At 39.2% G+C, this 20,812-nt stretch overlaps 1 protein-coding gene across 1 annotated transcript in view; it reads right to left on the bottom strand.

The window, feature by feature from the left end:
- Nucleotides 1-20,812, bottom strand: part of MCCC2 (methylcrotonoyl-CoA carboxylase 2) — a 56,591-nt gene that overhangs the window by 34,637 nt on the left and 1,142 nt on the right. The window contains exons 2-6 of the mRNA XM_006185201.3: nt 19,139-19,205; nt 14,086-14,170; nt 12,318-12,419; nt 5,592-5,719; nt 4,024-4,136 (exon numbers count right to left, since the gene is read on the bottom strand). Of these exons, the coding sequence (XP_006185263.2) occupies nt 4,024-4,136; nt 5,592-5,719; nt 12,318-12,419; nt 14,086-14,170; nt 19,139-19,205 (495 nt within the window). The remainder of the gene's footprint in view (nt 1-4,023; nt 4,137-5,591; nt 5,720-12,317; nt 12,420-14,085; nt 14,171-19,138; nt 19,206-20,812) is intronic.

Raw genomic sequence — 20,812 nt, 5'->3', positions numbered from 1 at the left:
AGAGATATGACTGTCAAGAGACATACTTCTTAGAAATCAGTGGATAAAGGCATTTACAACGGGCAAGGTTAATAATATTAAATAGAAACCAAAATTGGGGAGGAAAACAGGAACTGAACAAGTAAGGGAACAAGCAGGGCTCACTATCAAAATGCACACACAACATAAATGCTGTTATAATAGTGACTGCCTATGTAGTAAAATACAAAAAAATTATTTTTAACAGTCCATCGAAGCCAAAATCTTAAAAAAATAATAAAATGTACATTATAATAGAGGAAATAGAACTATTCAGCATGTTAGGTATCACTTTAATACTTACAAGGAGTTTCATTCTTAATAAATTATTAAGTAAGTAAATGTGTTAAGACATAAACATTAATTGCTATTGTCTCTAATCTCAAGTAGCTTAGACTCTAGTAAGGGAAGTTAGTCAGGATATGTCTAGATGAAAGGGATAAATGCCATTAGTAAGGTATAGTTAGCCCCAAAATTATGGGAGTTGGGAGGAGGAAAAGATTACTTCCGGTAAGGGATTCTAGGAAGCTTTCCTGAAAAAGTTGGCCCCAGAGATGTGCCTTGGAAAATAGAGATTTTGACCAACCCATTTGAATTGCGGAAACTTATAAAGGCATGGTGCATATGAACAGTGAGTGATTCAGACTGACAGCAGTTTACGGTGCACGAGCAATACGGCTAGAAAGTTAGGTTGGAACCAGATCACATGAGGTCTTAAGTACCAGGCTACCAGAAGTCTGAAGTTTGTTTTATTGAAAATATGGTTTGGAATGAGGGAACTAGATAAAGAATAACCTACTAAGTGTGTAGTAATGTGTACAATGGACAGAAAAGGCCTGAACTACCTATGGGGATGGCAGTAGGAAAGGAGGGGAGAGGACCAACCCAAAGGTAAAAATCAGTATGACTTCATTCATCAAAGGGTTCTTATGTGTTTACTACTGCCCAGCATCAAAGGAGCTCCTGGAAATAACAAAAATCAGGAAGAGATATCTTTCTGACCTAAAAGGATTAATTAGAGGAAAAAGCAGAAGAGTTGAGGGTAACATCGAAGTTTCAATCCTAGGGAAAAGAACAAGAAAGAAGTACCATCAACAGCCAGCAGGAATGCAGATGAATGAACAAACAAGCAGGATCAGCTAAGTGTGCATGTCTAGTCTGAACCTATGGTACCAGCAGAAAACCCACACAAACAACAGAACCTCTAAGGGTAAGCAGAGGTGTGGAGGGAGGCCAGGACCAGAGAAAGATCCTGGAAATGACAGGGATGTCATGAGATTTCAGTGAACCATTAAGGACAAGTTCTTGGGTGCAGTTGGGAGGATTACATAAAGCGAGTAGAAGAACGAAACTAGTGGCATGAAGCCTAAGGTAGAACTTCAGGAAAAGGAAAAAATGACAAAACCAAGAGGTTGTGCGAGTGAGAACCTGGTCTCCAGGAGGTATGTGGGACCCTCTGGGGGAAGCAAGGTTCTAAGGAGAGAGAGTGGTCAGGAAGGAAGGATCTGGTAATTCAGGGAGGAAGAAAACCATCAAGGAATAGCAGAAGCTAGAAAAGGTCCTTTTCTTTTGGCATCATTTTTGGTACTTTCCCCTTTTAAAAAAAGAGGAAGTCAACATGATTATTAGCTCTGAGGAAACACAATTAAGTGGACGCAAAAATATTAAAGTAAAAGAGAGAAAGGGGATAAATGATGAAGCACAAAGGAGGCACCAGTATTAAGATTATAAGTGACAAGTTCAGCCTTGGAGAAAAAGAGGCACAATTCTTTCCAGGATGAAAAAGACACAGTAAGCAGTAGTGTTTTCAAGAGAACAGCGCTCACACATATCCTGACTTTTCCAGTAATGTACGAAGCAATCGCTCCAGTGTAGTTATCAGGTTCAGAGTTCACATACTGGGGAAAAGATGAAAAGAGGCACCACAGAGGACAGAATACAGTAACAATTAGATTTCTTTTTTAAATTCCACGAGGTTCATAAGAATATAGGAAGGCAAACCTTAACCATAAACTTACTAGAGTGAAATATAAAAGATAAATGCTAAGAGAAGTGGTTCAGTTAAAGAAATACTGATGTTAAAATTTTTAGTAAATAATAATTAAAGAGGCAAAAGCAAAAGCATTCAGTCAAATGCCCTTTAGACATTTTAGATTTTTTTATCATAAGCATGTACTGCTTATTCAACAATACAAGGACACTTTTAATTTTAAAAAGACCTCATTTTTAAAGCCCTTCAAGCTTCAGGTTGACAGGAGCAGAAACCCTACCTGGTTTTATTCACCAGTACAGTGCCTGGCTTACAGTAGTTCTCCATAAATAAATGGGTGATGTTCTATACAGTTTCCATATAAGTTACATGAACAGAAAGAGCAAAGAACAAGTGTGCAAGGTGGCAGAGGTCTACTGTGGACTGAGTGCCCCACCCACTCAAAAAATATGTGCACACCTGAATTTCCAGAATGTGTAAATGTGACCTTATTCAAAAAGTCTTTGCAGATATAATTAAGTTAAGGACCTAGAGATAAGACCATTCTAGATTACCCAGGTGCATTACCCTAAATCCAGCAGCAAGTGTCCTTAGAAGGGAGAGAAGAGAAGATGACACAGGCACACAGAGGAGAAGGCCATAGGAAGCCTGAGGCAGAGACTGGAGCTACACAGCACAAGCCAACAGGATGTGGGCGCATCAGAAACTCAAAGAGGCAAGGAATGGAAGCTTCCTTTGAGCTTTCTGAGGGAGCACGGCCCTGCTGCCGCCTTGATTTCAGACATCTAGCCTCCAGAACTTTAGAGAACACATTTCTGTTATTTTAAGCCACAACATTTGCGGTCATTTGTTACGGCAGCCGTGCGAAACTAATGTAAGGTTAGTATAGCCATATAAATTACAGTACCAGCTTAAAAGGGCTAATTTTCCCTATAAAACAAAAGATAATAAGAACTTCCTGCCAGATAACGAATGGAAGGGCCATCTATGCAAAACTGAGCAAAGCTGGCTTCTGTTTAGAGAAATAAAGCCCAGAGATAGGCAAGGTCACCACATCACAGTAAAAAAAAAAAAAAAAATGCAGTAAATAATAATGACTTACTGCACTGGTAGAAAATAAAGAAGAGAGATGTAATAATTGCAAGTGATGACTAATTAATTAGACTAGTAACAAAAATACTACAAATTTAAGAAATTCAATAACAAAACAAAACCGAAGGATTTGCAACAATATTATGAAGTATTTCAAGCATACAAAAAAGATTACAATAGTAAAATAACTGTCCTTTACTTAATACCCAGTCTTAATAAATCTTGACATTTGGCCAAATTTCCTTCAGAATTTTTTTAAAGGAATAAAATGTTTCAGTACAGCTGACATTTCTGTATACCTCCTACCTTGTCTTTTTCTCCTCCCTCTCACCTCAAAGGTAACCACTGATCTAAAGCTGAGTGTATCATTCCCATGAACATGTGTAGACATAAATAATAGATTATTTGATGTATTTAACATTTGCATAATAGCAATGGGCTATACATTTATTCTACTGTATTTTTTTACTCAACATATTTTTGAGACTTATCTATGTTAATGCATACAATTCTAGTTCATTCATTTTAACAGCTAAATATTGTATTATAACTCTCCCAGTTAATGGTCATTTAGTTTGTTCCTTAACTTTCACTATAACAAGCAATGCTACAACAAACTTTCTTGTACACGTCTCCTCATACATATACTAGGGTTTCTTCAGAGTATAGTCCTAAAAAAGCAATTACTCAAGTGTCCTTTCTTTTTAAAAACTCTTTTTCCTTTGGTAAATAATCTTTATTACAAATGACAGTATTCCCCTAATTAACAGAAGTATTGGACTGGAGATAACCTTAAGATGGAAAGGTTTTTTCTGTGGAAAAAGACTAAATTCTGTATTAAATTCTGTTTTAAATCATCTGAGAGTACCTAGATCAAAGACATTTGAAGCAAAAAGTAACACATCTCATTAACAAGAAATTACCTGCGTAATACTTTCAGAAGACATAACTGCCTGATTATAGAATATGCGTCCAAAGTGATCTCGATCTGGAAATACACCTGCTTGTCGAGGTAAGTTTGCCCCTCCTGAGTCAACTGAAGACAAGGAGAATAACAGAAATAAGCACCTTCCTATGAACAAAACAGCTACACACAGGAAGACTTGTCTCAACGACAGCATCAGTTCATAACCACATTCGCAAAAAATTGGCCCCATCCTTCTGAACTATTCTCCAGCCTCTTTCTCCAATCCCCCAAAGCAGCCAAAAGAATTTACTGTTTTCCTCAAACACCTGAGGCTCCCCTACCCAGTGCAAAATTCCACTTGAAAAGTTTAGGACTTTCTCTCCTTTGAGGATTAGCTAAAGCCTCAGAAGCCCCCAAAATCCTTAACCAGTTCAGCTAATGATGGATCTTTCTCTCTTTTAAAACAATACAAAAATCATCTACAGAGTTCATGTGACCATTTCATCACATGCTGCCTTCTGGTGCTATCTTTACTGCAGATTAGAGTGGTGGAAAAGAATGTCAGCTGAGTTCAAAACAGAGCTTCATTGCTTCACGGCTGTGTGATTACAGGTGTGTTTCTTACCCATTCTATGCCTCGGTTTCCCCACCTGTGAAGAGAAGATAATAGCACCTATCCCACAGAATTACTGAGATGACACTAAGTAATCTATGTAGAGCACTCAGTTCAGCACATGCTATGAAAGCACACAGTGAATGTGACAAAGGTAGCTAGTCTTATACCTTACCACCCTTGCCTGCAACCGTTAAGTCTTGTATTGTTATTTAATACATTATATTCTGTCTCCAATTCACTACGAGGAAGACAGGGACAAGAAAACACCCTTCACTGTACCCCTACAGTTTGGGCACAGCGCCTGCAAGCAGGAGGGCCTCATTTGCTGTTTTCGATACATGCAAAGCAGTTCACAGGCTGAGTCAATCAGGTAAATTCACTTTCACGGAAAAAAATATCACATCAGTACCTATTCAAATTTCCACATAAATGAACAATATATACTGGCATCTTCACAAATTAAACTAAAATCCAGGAAGTGCCAATTTTAAACTGCCTTGCTTTTATATTCTTTTTGAAATGTCTTTAGATTTAAATATAAATATACTTTCATTGAAAACTAAATTCCTTTAAAGTACGTCTGCTCAAATTATGTACATACTCAAGCATTTAACACAGTACCTGGCACTCAAGAGATCCATCAATACTAGCTATTATTTTTCATAGTTTGAACTCATTATGGTGAACAGAAAAACAAAACATATAGAAGAAAAAAACCACACATGTAGAGGAAAAAATGGCAAACAACAAAATATTGTCAGAATTCCCCCTTAGGGATGTTATTATGCGTAGTTCTTGCTTATTTTTTCTCCCAGAGTTTTCAGCAAAGAATATGCATTTCTTTTATAATTATGGGTGAAACCAACAGTTTTTAAAGATACCCACGATGATGTCAAAGATATAGCCTTCCAAACAATCTGGTATTTTTCTACCTAATTATAGTTTATTTTACAATTCTTGTGACTTGCCCAAGTAAATGCAGGGGAGCCTGTTTTGCATCGCAATTTCTTGTGCTCGTAAGTGCTTTTTCACAGTCACTGGGTAGTAGGTACCTCCTTTGACGGTGGCATCATTGGCAACAATCATGCATTCTACTCTGAAAGGCAGAAATTTGATTGGAAAAACAGTATGAGAGATTTCTTCAAAGTAAAGAGCAATTACATCTCATTACAAGACACTCCAATACAACGTGCAACTTCTAGTGATGGCCATTAGTAAGTAGACAATCTTATGATAAAAAAACTTTAATCACAGTTCACATTTCATTGATATAATATGATATAAAATGAATCACTTTTAACAAGTTTACAAACTCATGTTTATTTTTAAAGAATCATTACCCCATCTAAGTAGTGAAAAACTAACAACCTAAGCTACATTTCATAATGGCTCTTGAATGAAAGTGTCCTAACAAGGTAATGATACAAAACAAAACAAAATAAAAATCTAAGACTCAGGGAGAGAAAAATCCCTCATGATAAACCTTAAAAATTTCCTTTCAGGAATGTAATTTTCAAAAATAAAAACTGATCCATGTATTTGTTTTTCATATTTCAGAAGTTCTTCATGTTACCACCATTCGCTTTTCTATAAAACAAAAAAGAAGTTTAAAATATAACATCTTTCTTGCTTAAAGTAATAATAGGTGTAAACTTCAGAACGGTATACTGAAAACGTATACTATAATGAGTCATCAGTGGTGTCCTTTCTCACCAAAACCACGGCCCACCAGTAACACACAAGGAGCAGGGAAGTGAATGACGAGGATCCTGGGGGCCAGTAAGGGAGGCTGCTTCATACTGCCAGGAAACCGAAAGATTAGAGGCTCACTTGAAACTTGAGAGAACAGCAGTGTGGTCTTTACACAATTTAATCTTATATTTATGATGTTTTTGTTACCTCACTTTATATTCTCTGGATATCTAAAAAGTACCTCACTGAATCCTCGCTGAGAATGAAGTAGGGAACGGTATCTGAGCCTGCGGCCACAGGAAGTGCCATACATTTTATTAGGTATGTAGCCAGCAGCAATGCTCACCACGAGACACCAGGGCTCCTCTCCTTGGAGCATCAGTTTTATTCACCAGGTCATTTAAAGCCTTTCTCTATATTATAATTAACATTTTACAGAGTGGGATGAAAATTTTTAATGACTTTAACATTAAACAAACTAGGACTTCGAAAGGAATTTAGGCTTACGGCGGGCTGCCGGGCCATAAGCCCACACCTCCAGAGTACGGTCACACCTCCCTGTCCTGGGGGGCTGCACCAGAACAGCTTAGGAACCGCCGGTACAGGGAAGAGCCCAGGCTATGAAGCCAGACAAAGCGAGGCTGAAATTCTGGCTCTGCCACTTGCTACATATGTGACCTTCGACCAGAGACACAACCACTTTTATGTGTCTTATTAAAATGTCACAGACATGTTACAGAATGAGAAGTAAAACTAGCCCACAAAAATACTGTATTGAGCATCTGCTGGTTTTGCCTGCCTAGGATCTATTCTTTTGGCAACAAAACTAAACTTTCTTTCAGAAGATGCCTCTTCTCTATTTTTAGTCCGTGTGGTTCTAGTGGGACTGCCCCCAAAGCCCATCTTCAAAGGTTAGCACGAGAAGCAGGCCTGTCCACTCCGACCCCAACTGCGGCTCAGCAATGGGCTTTGGTCCCTGTCCGTTCCCTTAGGGGCTCTCCCTCTGCTGCAGCAGCTGAGCCTACAGAACAGAAGCCCAGGATGCCTGGCCAGCTCTGCACTGGGGCTCGAACAGACCATCTAGGAACAAAACCAAAACCAGCCAGTGACCCGATAACCCTGTTTGAGCTCCTAGATCCAGCTATGCCCTAACTTACCAGTTAAGAGAGTCAATAAATTCTTTTTTTGTTTAAACTAGTTTGAGTATCAATCATTTGCCAGAGAAGGAGTGCTGGCAGTATTCAATCATACGAATTATGTAAGAAAGGTCCATTTAAATTACAGTGAAGGACTACTCTGTACCTTTTAAATGACTGAAGTCTTGTTCAGTCATAATATTCAACACTAGAGCAGCTCTAGTGAAAAGGCAAAATTGGTCTTGCCTTGGCCCTTGCCAAGGGAGTCTCATGAGCTAAAATGCACATGCAGTACGGAACCCTGGCAACTGATGTTCACAGAGAACAACCTCAGAGAGCGGGTGTCTGTGAGAAGATTTCTAATTACAAAGTTTAAAATTTGCAATGGAACTACACAAGGCGGTGCTCTGGCCCCTATCTCTCTGTCTCTTCAATATCTCTGTGGAATAAGGAGGACTCCACTCCTACCCCCAGCTAGAGAAAACAACAACACAGCATTGTCCTGTACGTATGATACAATTTCACTATGTCATTCTGAAAATAACCACAACAGATAATTTGGCCTCTAAGTTAATTCCTGTCATCCATTCTTTCACCCAACAAATATTTTTTTCAGAGCCTTCTATGTGCCACGTCCCATTCTAGGTATTAAGGACACAGGTGAACAAGGAGGGCAAGCTTCCTGATTTCATGGAGTTTCCATTCTAATGGGGAGGATCAGTTAGGGGAAGTAAATGATAAACAACAAATACACAAAGATAATCTGACTGCAAGGGCTATGAAGGAATAATAAAACAAGGTAATACAATTTCTACAATTATTATTATTACTAGTCATAAAATAGGATATAATAAAGCAAGGTAAAGGGTATAATAAAACAAGGTAATTGTGGTGGTGGCTATGTTCGGGTAGAACAGTCAAGGAATAACAACAACAGCAGCAGCAGCCCATACTTGTATGACAGTCTCTAGGTACCAGCTACTGTTCTTGGGCTTTCCATAAACCCTCCTTTACAGATGGGAAAACAGGCAGAGAGAAATTAAGCAACCGGCCCACGGTCACCAACTACCAAGCAATATAGCCAGGAGTTGAGTCCATGTAGTCTGGCCTTAGAGTGCATGTTCCGAAGCACTGGGCACGGGAAATCTGAGTGGATAAGAAGAAGCCAGGCACTCCAAGAACCAAATGAAGAACATTTCATGCAGAGAAAGAGCTTGTATACAGGTCATAGGGTAAAAATGAGTTTAGCACGTGCAAGAAACAGCAAGACCAGGGTGGCTGACAGGTTACACGTAAAACGGTAAGGCAAGGAAAGAAGGCAGGGATCACATCTTATAGGACCTCATAAGCCATGGTGAGGAATCTGAATTTGCCAGGAGGGCTACAGCTCAATTCCTCTTCAGCTAGCTACTACTGGAGGCAAAACTGGTCCCTTGATGCTAAACTGGTTTATAAATAAATTCCATATGACAGGTTTTCTTGGTGTCGATTTCAGAACTTATCGTGGAGCCTAAATCAGTATCTCTAACACTACCCAAAAATGTATAAAAGAGCATTAAAGGTATAAAAGAGTTAAATGACTTTTTTAATGGCCTTAGCTGAAAAGTTCCAGGCTGACACTGTCAATGATCATGATCATGCAGTAAAGAACAGGGACTCACCTGCTCATTCACTCACCACTGCCTGTCTACTCTCAATACCAAGAGTACAACTGTACTCTTAGGAATGGATGTTTCTGTGTAGTTGACTCATGATCCTAAAGCAAGAGCAGGGAGGGTAGGGAACATCTAACCTTCTCCAGCCTAGAATGGTCTGACAGGATATTACTCATGTCAAGTCAAGTGAATGACTTGAGAATTGCCAGCAAAATTCTTAGATCTCCAACAGATGTCTTAGATTAATGTTAGTCATCTTAGGAAGAATTATATTATTCCTAGGTTTTGACTCCAGCCTCATTTTTTCCCCTAACTTCAGTCTTATTTTTTATTTATGCCATCTTCTGCTATTTTATGACATTTTGTCAACAGTTGTAACTATTCTTTGTAATTAGGTGGGGTGCAAATAAAGCAAAAACAAACAACAACATAAAAAATACCTAGTACACTTACATAAGGTGAATACTGGCAGCAATTAAAACAGCCCATATTTTCAAAAGATTTGTATTAACTACATTAAAATTATTAGTCCATTTAAATATTTCCATTTCTTGGAACTAAAGAAATAATTAAAAGAGGAAAATATTATATGCACCAAGACATCCATTTACTATACTGTGTTTTAAAATAGCAAAAATTGGGGGGAAACAGAAGAGTCTAACAATGTTTCTATGGTTACAAATTGATAGCACACGACAAACCAATGAAAGTTATAAACGTCAAAAAAACACTTAATATAGCAAAGCACTAAATTCTCTCTGTGCTGTGATCATAAAATGTACACTGATTTAAGAAATATCTATTGAATGCCTACTACATGCCAGGCAGTGGTCTAGACACCAGAGTTGAAAAATACAAAGTCCTGCCCTTCATGAAGTTTGTATTCCATGGAGGGGGAAGACAGTGAAAAAAAAAAAAATCAAACAAATTAAACAAGATCATTAGAGGACAATGAGTACTTCAGGAAATAAATAGGATGTTGTGACAGACTAGTGAACTAGGAGCTTGCTCAGACAGAAACATCTGAGAAAGACTCTGAGAAGGGGATATTTGAGCTGAGAGGTAAAAGAAAAGAAGAAGTCAGCCATTTCACAAGGGAAAGGAAAAGTACAAAAGTCCTGGGCAATATAGAAAGCTGACAAGTTCAAAGAACTATCAGAAACGCAATGAGACTATGAAAAGTGGTAGGAAATAAAGTGAGCTGAAGAGAGAGCAAAAAGCCAGATCATGTAGGGCCTTGGAACCAAAATAACACACAAGATAACTTCAAGAGCAACAAGAAGTAGCTGGAAGGTTTTAAGCAGGGCAGTACTTAAATGATCAGAGCTGCAATTTTTTTTTTTAAGATCACTTTGGATGCTATGTGGAAAACTGATCACAGGGAAGCAGCAGAAGGAAGCTGGTAGACCAGTTACTCAGTCTAGTCACCGTGGTAGACCAGGTGAGAGACAGGATAGCCTGGACTGAAGTAGTAGCAGTGGAGATGAGAAAAGTGGAGGGACCTGAGATATATTTCTGAGCAGGACCAACAAGATTTCCAGAAGGACTGGAGGATATGGTCAATAAGTTGAGAGAAACAGAAAATAAGATGTTTGATAAGTTAGATGATAGGATTTGGGGTGAATGTTTCTCCCCTCTGATTCTGGCTTTTTGTATAACTCTCATCACTCTCTTATCCAGTAATTCCTACTATATGCTGGAAATGGTAGTTTTTAACAGGCATCATTTATTAACTTGTTACTACATGCTAGCACTATCCTAAACATTTCACTTGACTCATTTAATCTTCTCATCTAATCTCACAATCCTCTCCAATAGCTACTATTATTATTCCATTTTATAATGAATCGTATTTTACAGACAAGGTACTGAGAGGTCAAAGCAATCTGCTAAAGGTCAAAGTGCTACAAAATGCTGGAGCCAAGATTCTCACTGAGGATGATGACTCCTGAACCTGTACCATTTTCAAGTGTAATTCAATCTCCTTCCAAATCAAGAACTTGACTAAACTGAGAACAAGGCATGAAGCCAGAAAATAATAAAAGGTATAAAAGCATAAACAATACGAAAAAATTAGTATATCATAGGAAAAGTAGAAGAGCATGTTCCAACATGTTGACAGTCATTATGCCTGGAGGTATAATTAAGCATAACTCTCTTCCTTCATTATGATCTATAAATTTAGTTTAATTCTGCATTATCATTTTTTTAAAGTTTATTTTTAAGTGTCCTCTAAGATTCCAAGGAAAGAAACGTCTCCACACTGGGTGAACGTTACGCAAAGTACAAGTGGCAAAGAGCCATGGGGTAGGTTTGGGCGTTAAGGAAGGAAGCAAGCAAGAAGCAACCATGGTGAATGGCCGGAAGTCGCACCTCCCCTGAGGGCACAGACCATGGGGAGAAGGTGGAGGAACATGCATCATAAACTAGACTCTGACTCAAATGCAACTGCATCAGGCTCAGGGTCCACCTGCTTAACCTCAAAGCCGAGTTTTGCCAGTGGTTTGACCTTGGGCAAGTTATTTAACTCTCTAAGCCAGTTTCCTTGTCTGCAGAATGGAGGTGACTATAACAGTACCCCTTCTCACAGACCTGTGGAGACGACTGAGACAAGCAGTCAGTGGGAAGTGTTTACTACAGTACCTGGCATGGTAACTGCAAGGTCATACGTACATATATACAAATAAATGCCACATCTAGCAATCTAGAGTCCCTAAGTCTACAGTGGTTCTCAAACATTAGCTTTCAAGAACTTAGAGAGCTTGTTGAAACACTGATTTCAGGGCCCCACACCCAGAATTTGATTCAGTACTTCTTGGGAAGACCTGATAATTGACATTTCTAACAAGTTCTCAGGTGATGCTGATGCTCCCTAGGGACCACATGTAGAAACTACTCCTCTAGCACAGTGGTTTTCACTCTAGATGTGCAACAGATCACCTGCACAATCTTGGAAAACTACACATACTGATTAAGCATGTCGGTCTGGACTGGGTCCCCCAGTCACTGCTAGGGGTTTTCCCTTTAATGTCTGCCCCTAAATCTCCACGGATGAATGCAACACCCGCCTGGTTAGGAAGCCTCAGTCCTAAATAATACCACTAGTGTAACACTTGCCTGCTCACACACAAAGCAGTGGGTGCTGGCTGCTCGTGCCTCATCGCCGGCCCTCTTCCTGACCCATGTGGTTGGCCGTAGGCAGAATACTCACCCTGACACTCTCCCAATGCCTGTAATAATGCCACCTGCTGGGACCTCCTCATCACCATACAACTGATAACCTGCAAACTGGGATAATTCCAGGAATGGAGACCTGAAGAGAAGAAAGGATGCTGCCTGAATTAATGTCATTTTTAAAAAATCATATTTCAACAGTTACGTGAGGAAAAGGAAGAGACTTTTTCTTTAATGGGGTAAGATTTCAAATACACATGTTGTACATAAAGTCTACAAAAAGAAAAGGATCTAAAACAAAATCCAGCATGACCACTTTGGGGATTTATACAGGATAGCCATACAAAGGCACACTAGGGACTTATTTTTAAAGCTGTTGTACAGATGTGTTTATTAAGATAGAAAGAGAATAGCACCTTATCGCATGTCAGTCCCCTATCCTAGGAGCTTCAGAAACACTAACTCAGTTACTCCTCAGAACTACCTTCTGAAATGGATCCTATTATGATCCCCACTGACTGATGAGGAAACTGAAACACAGAGATTAGGTCAGTTGTCTAAGTTCCCACAACTACTAGTAAATGGCAGAACTGGGTTTTAATAAGCTCTTTAATAAGGGGCCAGGCTCTTAACCACTTATTCTCTCTCTCTTACTTAAATGTTCAAGATACATTAAGTGGGGAAAAAGGGGGTTATAAAACACCACATAAGGAGGGGAGGGTATAGCTCAAGTGGTAGAGTGAGTGCAGGCTTAGCATGCTCAAGGTCCTGGGTTCAATCCCCAGTACCTCCATTTAAATCAATCAATAAACCTAATTACCTCCCCCCTGAACAACAACAAAATAAATAAGTTAAAAAAAAAAACCACATGTAGTATGATTCCATTTTTCTTTAAAAAAAAATGTGTCTGACACACAGGTGCATAACAAAAGTGTAGAAGGATACACACTAGGTGTTAACAGTGTTTATCTCCAGGCTGGGAGTGTGTGTGCATGTTTTAAGAAACAATGCTTCTGCGTCTTCATTTCTTTCTCTCTGACTGGTCTTGGTGCTTCCACCCTTGCTGCCCACAGTCTTCTCACAAGACAGCAGCCAGAATAACTCTTCTAAAACATAAGTCAGATAGATTGTTAACAGTCTCCTGTTTCAAATCCTACAAGGTCTTCCCATTTCTTTCAAAGTAAATGCCAAAACTCTTACACTGGCCCACGAGGCCCTATGAAATTTGCCCCCTTCTTCTGCGACTTCTTCAGTCCCTCCTGGCTCCTTGAGCTTATCAGCATGTGTGACACTCTCCCACCTCAGAACCTGTGCGCTGGCCACTCCCTCTGCCTGCAACACTCTCTCCCCAGGCACTGACAGGGCCAACACTCTTCACTCCTTCCAATCACAGCTCAAATGTCACCCCCGCAATGAGGCTGCCTATTCTAACCACTCATTTAAAACTGCAACTTGACCTTCACCTTTCTCTCTCATACCCAGGTCTACCTTCTTTCTCCCCCCATGACATTTATCACCTTTTAACACATATTATGTAACATAAAATTTATGACACTTATCATTTATTTTCTATCTCCTCTTGCTACAATGTATACTCCAGCAGGGCAAGGATCTTTGTCTGTTTTGTTTGCTGAAGTCTCACTACCACCTAAAACCTCACCTGACACATAGTCGCCTCGCAATAAACATTTGTAGTTGAATTTTACAATACAAACCGGAATTTAAAATCATTTATTTACAAAACTATCTAAGAAAGTACCATGGACTAGGGAACACCCTGAGCCAGCACTTAGGTATGTACCAACCCTGGGTCTAGAAGACAGTCGACTCTTTCTCTAGGTAACAGTTTTCCTCTTGATACGTGACGTGCCCGGGCTTTCTCACCACCTCCTGAGAGAAAAACGTTATTAGATTAAATGGATACACTACAAGGTCTCCATTAACTTGACCCCAGAAAAACATAAAACACTTAGTCCAAAATAGAGTACTTTGTAAAAGTTAAACACATCCTTAAGAAACAGCTAATTTTTCAGATCATCCAAACCAGCATTTTTTAAAATCAATCTTTCCCTGATCCCACAGTATATCACACATTCTCTAAGTTCAGCAGTAATTACCTAAGGAAATAGTATAGTATTTTCTCTGCATCTCATGCATTGCAAATACATGCCTTGCCTCATCTCTACCACGTTTACTAAAGACCTATAAAAATCTAGCACTGTACCATATGCTATGTGAAACTTAAAAAAATTCCTAACTTCATTTGTACCAGGCAACAACATTATTTTAGAAATAACTTCCATGATAATCACAGCAAAACTTAGCTAAAGGTTCCATTTAGTGACCCATAACATTTTAGACCCTCAAACAGGCAAGAGCTCAACACCTTGCATAGCAATTTAAAAGGCCCTTTTTGTTAGTATCCCGACTCACAGACCGTCTTCAGCGTTTCCTCATGTTGCTCCAGACAATTACAGGAATGGAAAAGTCTGCTGAGGAGCCCCGAGGAGGCTGCTTGAGGTGAGGGGTGCACCAAACCTCACCCAGTCTGAGAGCAGCCGGCTCAGTACCTGGAGACTGTAACCTGCTCTCAGCAACCCAAGGTAACACATCAGAAAAGGGGATCAGATTGTACCTTAATACCTTCATCTTCACTGCTGCCCAAGAATTTCACCTTAGTGGACTCCTTACCTACCAGAATGTTCAGCTATTTGAGAAAGCTATTTCTTTGTTTTCTTAGTAAGTTCATACTGATTTCAAAAAAGCTACCAAGTGGCACAACCTTATTTTCAAATCAGTACTCTCTCCTGTTATCTAAGGGGATTTTGTTTTTTTTTCTAAAGAGGTGAAAAGCATATTTTTAAGATTAAATCTGCCTTAAAGTAACCAAGAAAATCATATCATACATCCAATCTTTTAAAATGAAAATAATCCTGGGAGGGAAAGACTTACAAGACAGTGTGAATTAAGTCAAACAGCTTTTCTCTCTTCTCCTAACCACAGGGAATTCAGAGTTCCCTACTGAGGTTGTTTAGAGGTAGTAGAGAGGGAGGACGGGAGGGTGACACAGAAGCAGAAGAAACTTCCAAGAGTGACACGTTCATTATCTTGACTGTGGCGACAGTTTCATGGAGGTATACATATGTCAAAGCTCATCAAATTGTACACTTTAAATAATGCAGTTTACTGTATGTCATTTAAACCTTATTAAAGTTGTTTAAATATAACTATTACAGAAAAATGAAGCTAAGGCAATGAAAGAAGGCCAGGCTTGAATGAGGATCTCTGGAGAATCAGGTGAAATGTGTCCACTAAGGGGCTAGCAGGGAAAAGAGCGGCAGGGGAGGGTGGGATGAAAAAGAAGTTATAAAATATATTTATTTTCTTTTAAGTACTTAGAACAACATTTTTCTTAAATCTGACTAGAGCTTGCTATTTAGAGCACCTGGAAAATTCTGGTTTTATTAGGAAAAATACGATGCAGATTCTCAGATCATGAATTCAGCTCCTCGGCATTTAAACTTGGCCTAGGATATGTGCACCACCACGAAAAGACAGCATGACACAGTGCCTTAGTTTTCCAATGATTACTCTTAAAGATTTTGCATTAATTTTTTCAACTCCCAGACTCAGAGCCAGACAAGCCTGATGTTTTCCTTCAGTCTCATCTATCATATTGCACTGATTCTGAGACACACACATTTTGTTCACATTTTAACATTCCTGAAAATCAGGAGGCATTTTACAGTTTATAGCGTCTTTCCATTACTGTCGCCAGGGGGCAGTCGAACAACACGGCTGTCTGCCTCTGCATGCACAGCACAAGTGTCCAGCTGTGGTCACTTCAATGGTGCTATATGCATTGCTAGAACTATATGCATGGAGTTTAACATCCATTTTAAAATGCTTTCAAAAAACCACATAAGCCTTATCTTAAGGTCATTAAAAGACCCCTGTTCCAACCACCAAAACAATTTGCTTTTCTGTATCAATAAAGTTACTACCCAGTTTTAGAAAAACTGCTGTATCTATCAGCACTGCTGAATCTATCAAAACACTAACAGCCCTTCAATTAACTTGTGTTAAAGTACTCGGTTCTGGCTACCATGAGTAATACAGCTGGGATCATCCTTGTCCCGCCTACAGAAGTGACTAAACCACTCCTCAAGCAATCTTATATGCTCTAACAGGAACCAGAAGGGAGAGCAAAGACAGTGCCCTCAGAAGAAACCTGAAACAAAGGTAGCAGTGAGGCAGGAAGGAAGGAAAAGACAAAAAGGAGGACAAGCAAGAGTCCATCCATCATCAGTCTTTTATTTATTGCAAGTTCTCTCAAATGAAAACGACAAGGGTTAACTTCCAAAGCAATCTGAAACAATGCCCCTTCCTCTTTCTGAAAATTACCAGCTCCTGATCAACACAATTACTGAGCTAACCTTACGGGCATTCACAAAATCGAAGAAAATACCCAGAGCGAAGTGCACAAAATCCTCCAAACAAAAACCACACAAACACACATACACACATTTTGTTGTTAGTGTTATTATGAGACTCACTAGAACTGCATCAAAAGTGTATATTTAGAGAGATTACTGATGGGTGATTTTTTTGTTTGTTTCTTCTTTATACTTTTCTCTACTTTCCAAAATTTCTGTTATATATATTATACAAGTTTATATTACTTTTAAATTATATGTGCTTGTGTAACACCCATTTTCCTGGCATAACAGGACCAATTCTAGGCAACACTGCCAAGAAGGCTGTCCTTTCCTGGTTTCACTCCCCAAGGAGCCCTGCTCAGTCCACTCTTTTCCTTTACCAAACTGTCATATGAGCAGAACCCACCATCTCCACAGGTGCTCAGTGCTGGAGGACTCAACCACCTCTCTTATTCAAACCCAGTCATCTTAATATCCAAAGGGAATAATCATTTCATCAATACCACTCCCTAACAAAATATACTTTCATTTCAGCAAGACTTCTGGTTCTTTTTCAGGAGACAATGCCTTATTACAGAATGGCTGCAAGAGTATGATTCCAGTCAACTTTCTGAAAAGACTACCAGCAGAATATTTTGCCTCTCAAATCATACCTAATAGACAAAAACTCATGTCATTTTTTATCACCACTTCCTCACACGAGAACTAGAGCTTCAAGAGGTACCTGGTTGGGGGGAGGAAATAGCTCTAGTGTTAGAGCACATGCATGAGGTCCTGGATTCAACCCCCAGTGCCTCCATAATAAATAAACAAACAAACAAACCTAACAACCTACCCGTTCCCCACCCCGCAAAAAGGTAACTGCTCAAAAAGAATGACAAATGTCCACCACCACTGTTTTCACAAGACATCCTCCTACTTACACAGCCCCTCTCACTAGAGAGAAAATAGGGTGGTCTGGGGACAGTATAATTGACATTCTTTGCCTTTTGACTGCTTGCTTTCCTTTCCTCTTTTCCTGAAAACAGTACTGCCACCATCACGAAGTTCCAGGAGCTGCCAGCCACAGGATCCTCGAGCCCTAGTGCGCATGGGTCAAGTTAAGTACCACACCCCTGGACACAGTGACTGGGCCAAGGAGTGAACATGAGACCCAAGTGAGCACATCAAAGTTTTCCAAATTGGAGATGAAAGAATAACTAGATCTTTCCTTCAGATTGTAAACTGTAAGAGCATATAATCCCTGGACTGTCAATAACCTACTTCCCCACCTCAGAGAAGCCAGAAGAGAATGCGGTCCACACACAGAGACACATCCTGAGATGAGAGAAGGTGGGCAAAGACAGTGAGTCCTGGAAGGATCGGGGCCCTCGGGCCCAGTAAGCACTGCCTTTCTATGGTTTGATTACAAAAAGCACCAAATGTCACCTTATGGATTAAACAAGTTTGATATAGATTACTGTGACTTGAAACCATAGAGACCAAATACAGCTATTTTCAAAATAATATTCTTCATTTATTACAAATATCTAAGCTAGAAGGAGCTATATAAAGTGAAGGAGGCTTCTTTTTTTTTCTCTTTTTTCTCCCTTACACCCTCATAAAACAAGAGTAGTCACCGCCATCTGAATGAGATCTCTGCTTCAGCTGGTCCCACACTGAGTTCTATGTTTGTTCAGGTCATGGTAGCTTTCAGAGGATTTAATTGATTTTGACACTAACCTGCTATAGTAAAAAAAAAGAGAGAGAGATCAAGATACTCCAAACGGGTTTATTTTGGGGACTTATCAATTAATTTTGATTAATCTATTAAGTCAGAAGACAGAAATGTGCGCTTGATGTAAACAATGCCTATAATTCACAGACCCGCTCCTAAGTCTCAAGTTATGAATGAGGTACTGCAAATTTACAAGGATTAAGTAACTAGACCCAAGTTATTTAACTATTAGAGGAACAAATCAGTCCACTCTCAAAATTCTACAAAGCTCAAAATACCGAGCTTACTTCTTCCCTTCTACCTACACAAATGAACAGACAACTTTAGATGCTCTCTCTGTCCATCTGCCATTCTTAAACCAATAGTCCATGGTTGGGCATATGAGTTGTTTCCATGTGTTGGCAATTATAAATAGTGTTATTATGAACATTGGGGTGCATGTTTTTGAATTAGAGCTTTCATCTTTTCTAGATATATGCCAAGGAGTGGGATTGCTGGATCATATGGAAACTCTATTTTTAGTTTTTTAAGGAACTTCCATACTGTTTTCCACAGTGGCTGAGCCAATTTACATTTCCACCAATAGTAAATGCACAGTCTTGAAGAGTGAAAAGCTTAATGCTACTGTTTTTTTCTAAAACCAATAATTATAAAGGAACATCTTAACTAAAAGCATAAACTGAAGAATAAATGAGTGCTTACCTAGTCTTATTTTCTGTGCTCGCTCATGGAGTTGATTTACTAGTGCTTTCATCTGTTTGTAGTTTTCCTAAAAGCAAAGAAAGAAAAAAAGAGGGAGATGGTTATTGGAAAGCAATTATCTTTTTACCAAAATAAGGGTTAAGAAGAACATCATTATACACCAATTCCATGTGGCCTCCACACTGGGCCAACTCCATTATGTAAAAAAGATTAACTAATTCCTGCCTCTCTATCTTTGCTCAAGCTCTCCCTCATTACTACCATCCCTGTCTGGTCCACCTAGTCAAATCTTACCCCTCTTCTAAAACCTAATTCTTGGTCCAGCTCATCTCTAACACCATGTCTGGCTACTCCTACTCATTTTACAATGTCCTTCCTTACACATCTACTGAACCGAACTGATCTCTGTTCTCCTCTGCAAAGAAAGATAAGTTCTCTGAGGGTTAGAATGCCACCTTCTGTCCCATCAGTCACTTTCCTGAGAGGATTCCAACCAATGCCAAAATACTAGCTTTTACTTACTGACAAATTACACTTAAAAACAAAGCCCAGGGAGAAAATGGATCCTACTTTATGTTCAAAAAGGAACAAAACTCTGTTTGCATATGTTTACAAATCTTCTAGAGAAGTATATAAGCAAATATAAACACTGAGAAGTGGAAAAAGGGTAGAGGGACTAACTTTTCACCTTTGTTCTTTAAATTTTATCTGATCAGCACACTGATTTAGAATAATACAGAAGTAGGTAGTTATTTTGGAAAATTCAGAGTTTATCCCACAAACACACTTTCTTCCCCATAATGTTACAAACATCTCAGGTGACTTAATTCCTTTTATGTGACATAATGTTAAGCAGCTTTCCAGCTGTTCAAAATTAGATGAATTAACACTCTTTACAGTATAGCTCCATTATTTCCTATTTTCTCCAACTCTGAGCACTCCTGAGGTCATGGTTTCTGCTACACTTTTTTGCTCTGCAAAGTCCAGAAAAAAAAAAAGAAGAGATAAGCAACACACTGTTAGGGAAAGAATCTCTGCCCTGGAATAGGGGGATCCCAACCCCTGGACAGCACCTGCCAGCCCTGTGATTATTGCCGTTCTAAGCTCACCAAGCCCTGCATCCTAAGGCAGAGAACCTGCTGGGCACATGGTCGAGCAATTTGCTAAGAATAGTGTTTCCCAACCTTGCTAGACATTGGAATCACTGGGAAGCTTTTAAACATAAAAATAAATACTGATGACTGGTCCTACCCACCCCCTCTCCCCCCGCCCCAGAGAGTCAGATGTCATTGGTTGTGTGTGTAGCCTGGGCATTAAACACACTACAAGCTCCCCAAGTAAACTGGAAGAAATATTGTTAAAATGACCATATTACCCAAGGCAATCTACAGAGTCAATGAAATCCCTATCAAAATACCAACAGCATTTTTCACAGAACAAGGACAAATAATTCTAAAATTTGTATGGGAACACAAAAGACTCCAAATAGTTTCTAAGCTTGTGCAAATAACATTTAAATTGTGAAAATGACTTTCAGAGAAAAAACATTTTATATAATTCCTGCCTTTGGGAAAACAGGAGATTGAAAGAAAATCAGCAGGCTGAAGCAGAAACAGTATCCAATGAGAGGCTTCCAAAAGTCTATAGATTTTCTGGGATCAGAAGAGAATGTTT

This window comes from Camelus ferus, chromosome 3 (genome assembly GCF_009834535.1).
Source record: "Camelus ferus isolate YT-003-E chromosome 3, BCGSAC_Cfer_1.0, whole genome shotgun sequence".
Lineage (NCBI taxonomy): Eukaryota > Metazoa > Chordata > Mammalia > Artiodactyla > Camelidae > Camelus > Camelus ferus.
The sequence above is the reverse complement of the archived record's forward strand: the minus strand, read 5'-3'. Positions and strand labels throughout refer to the sequence as shown.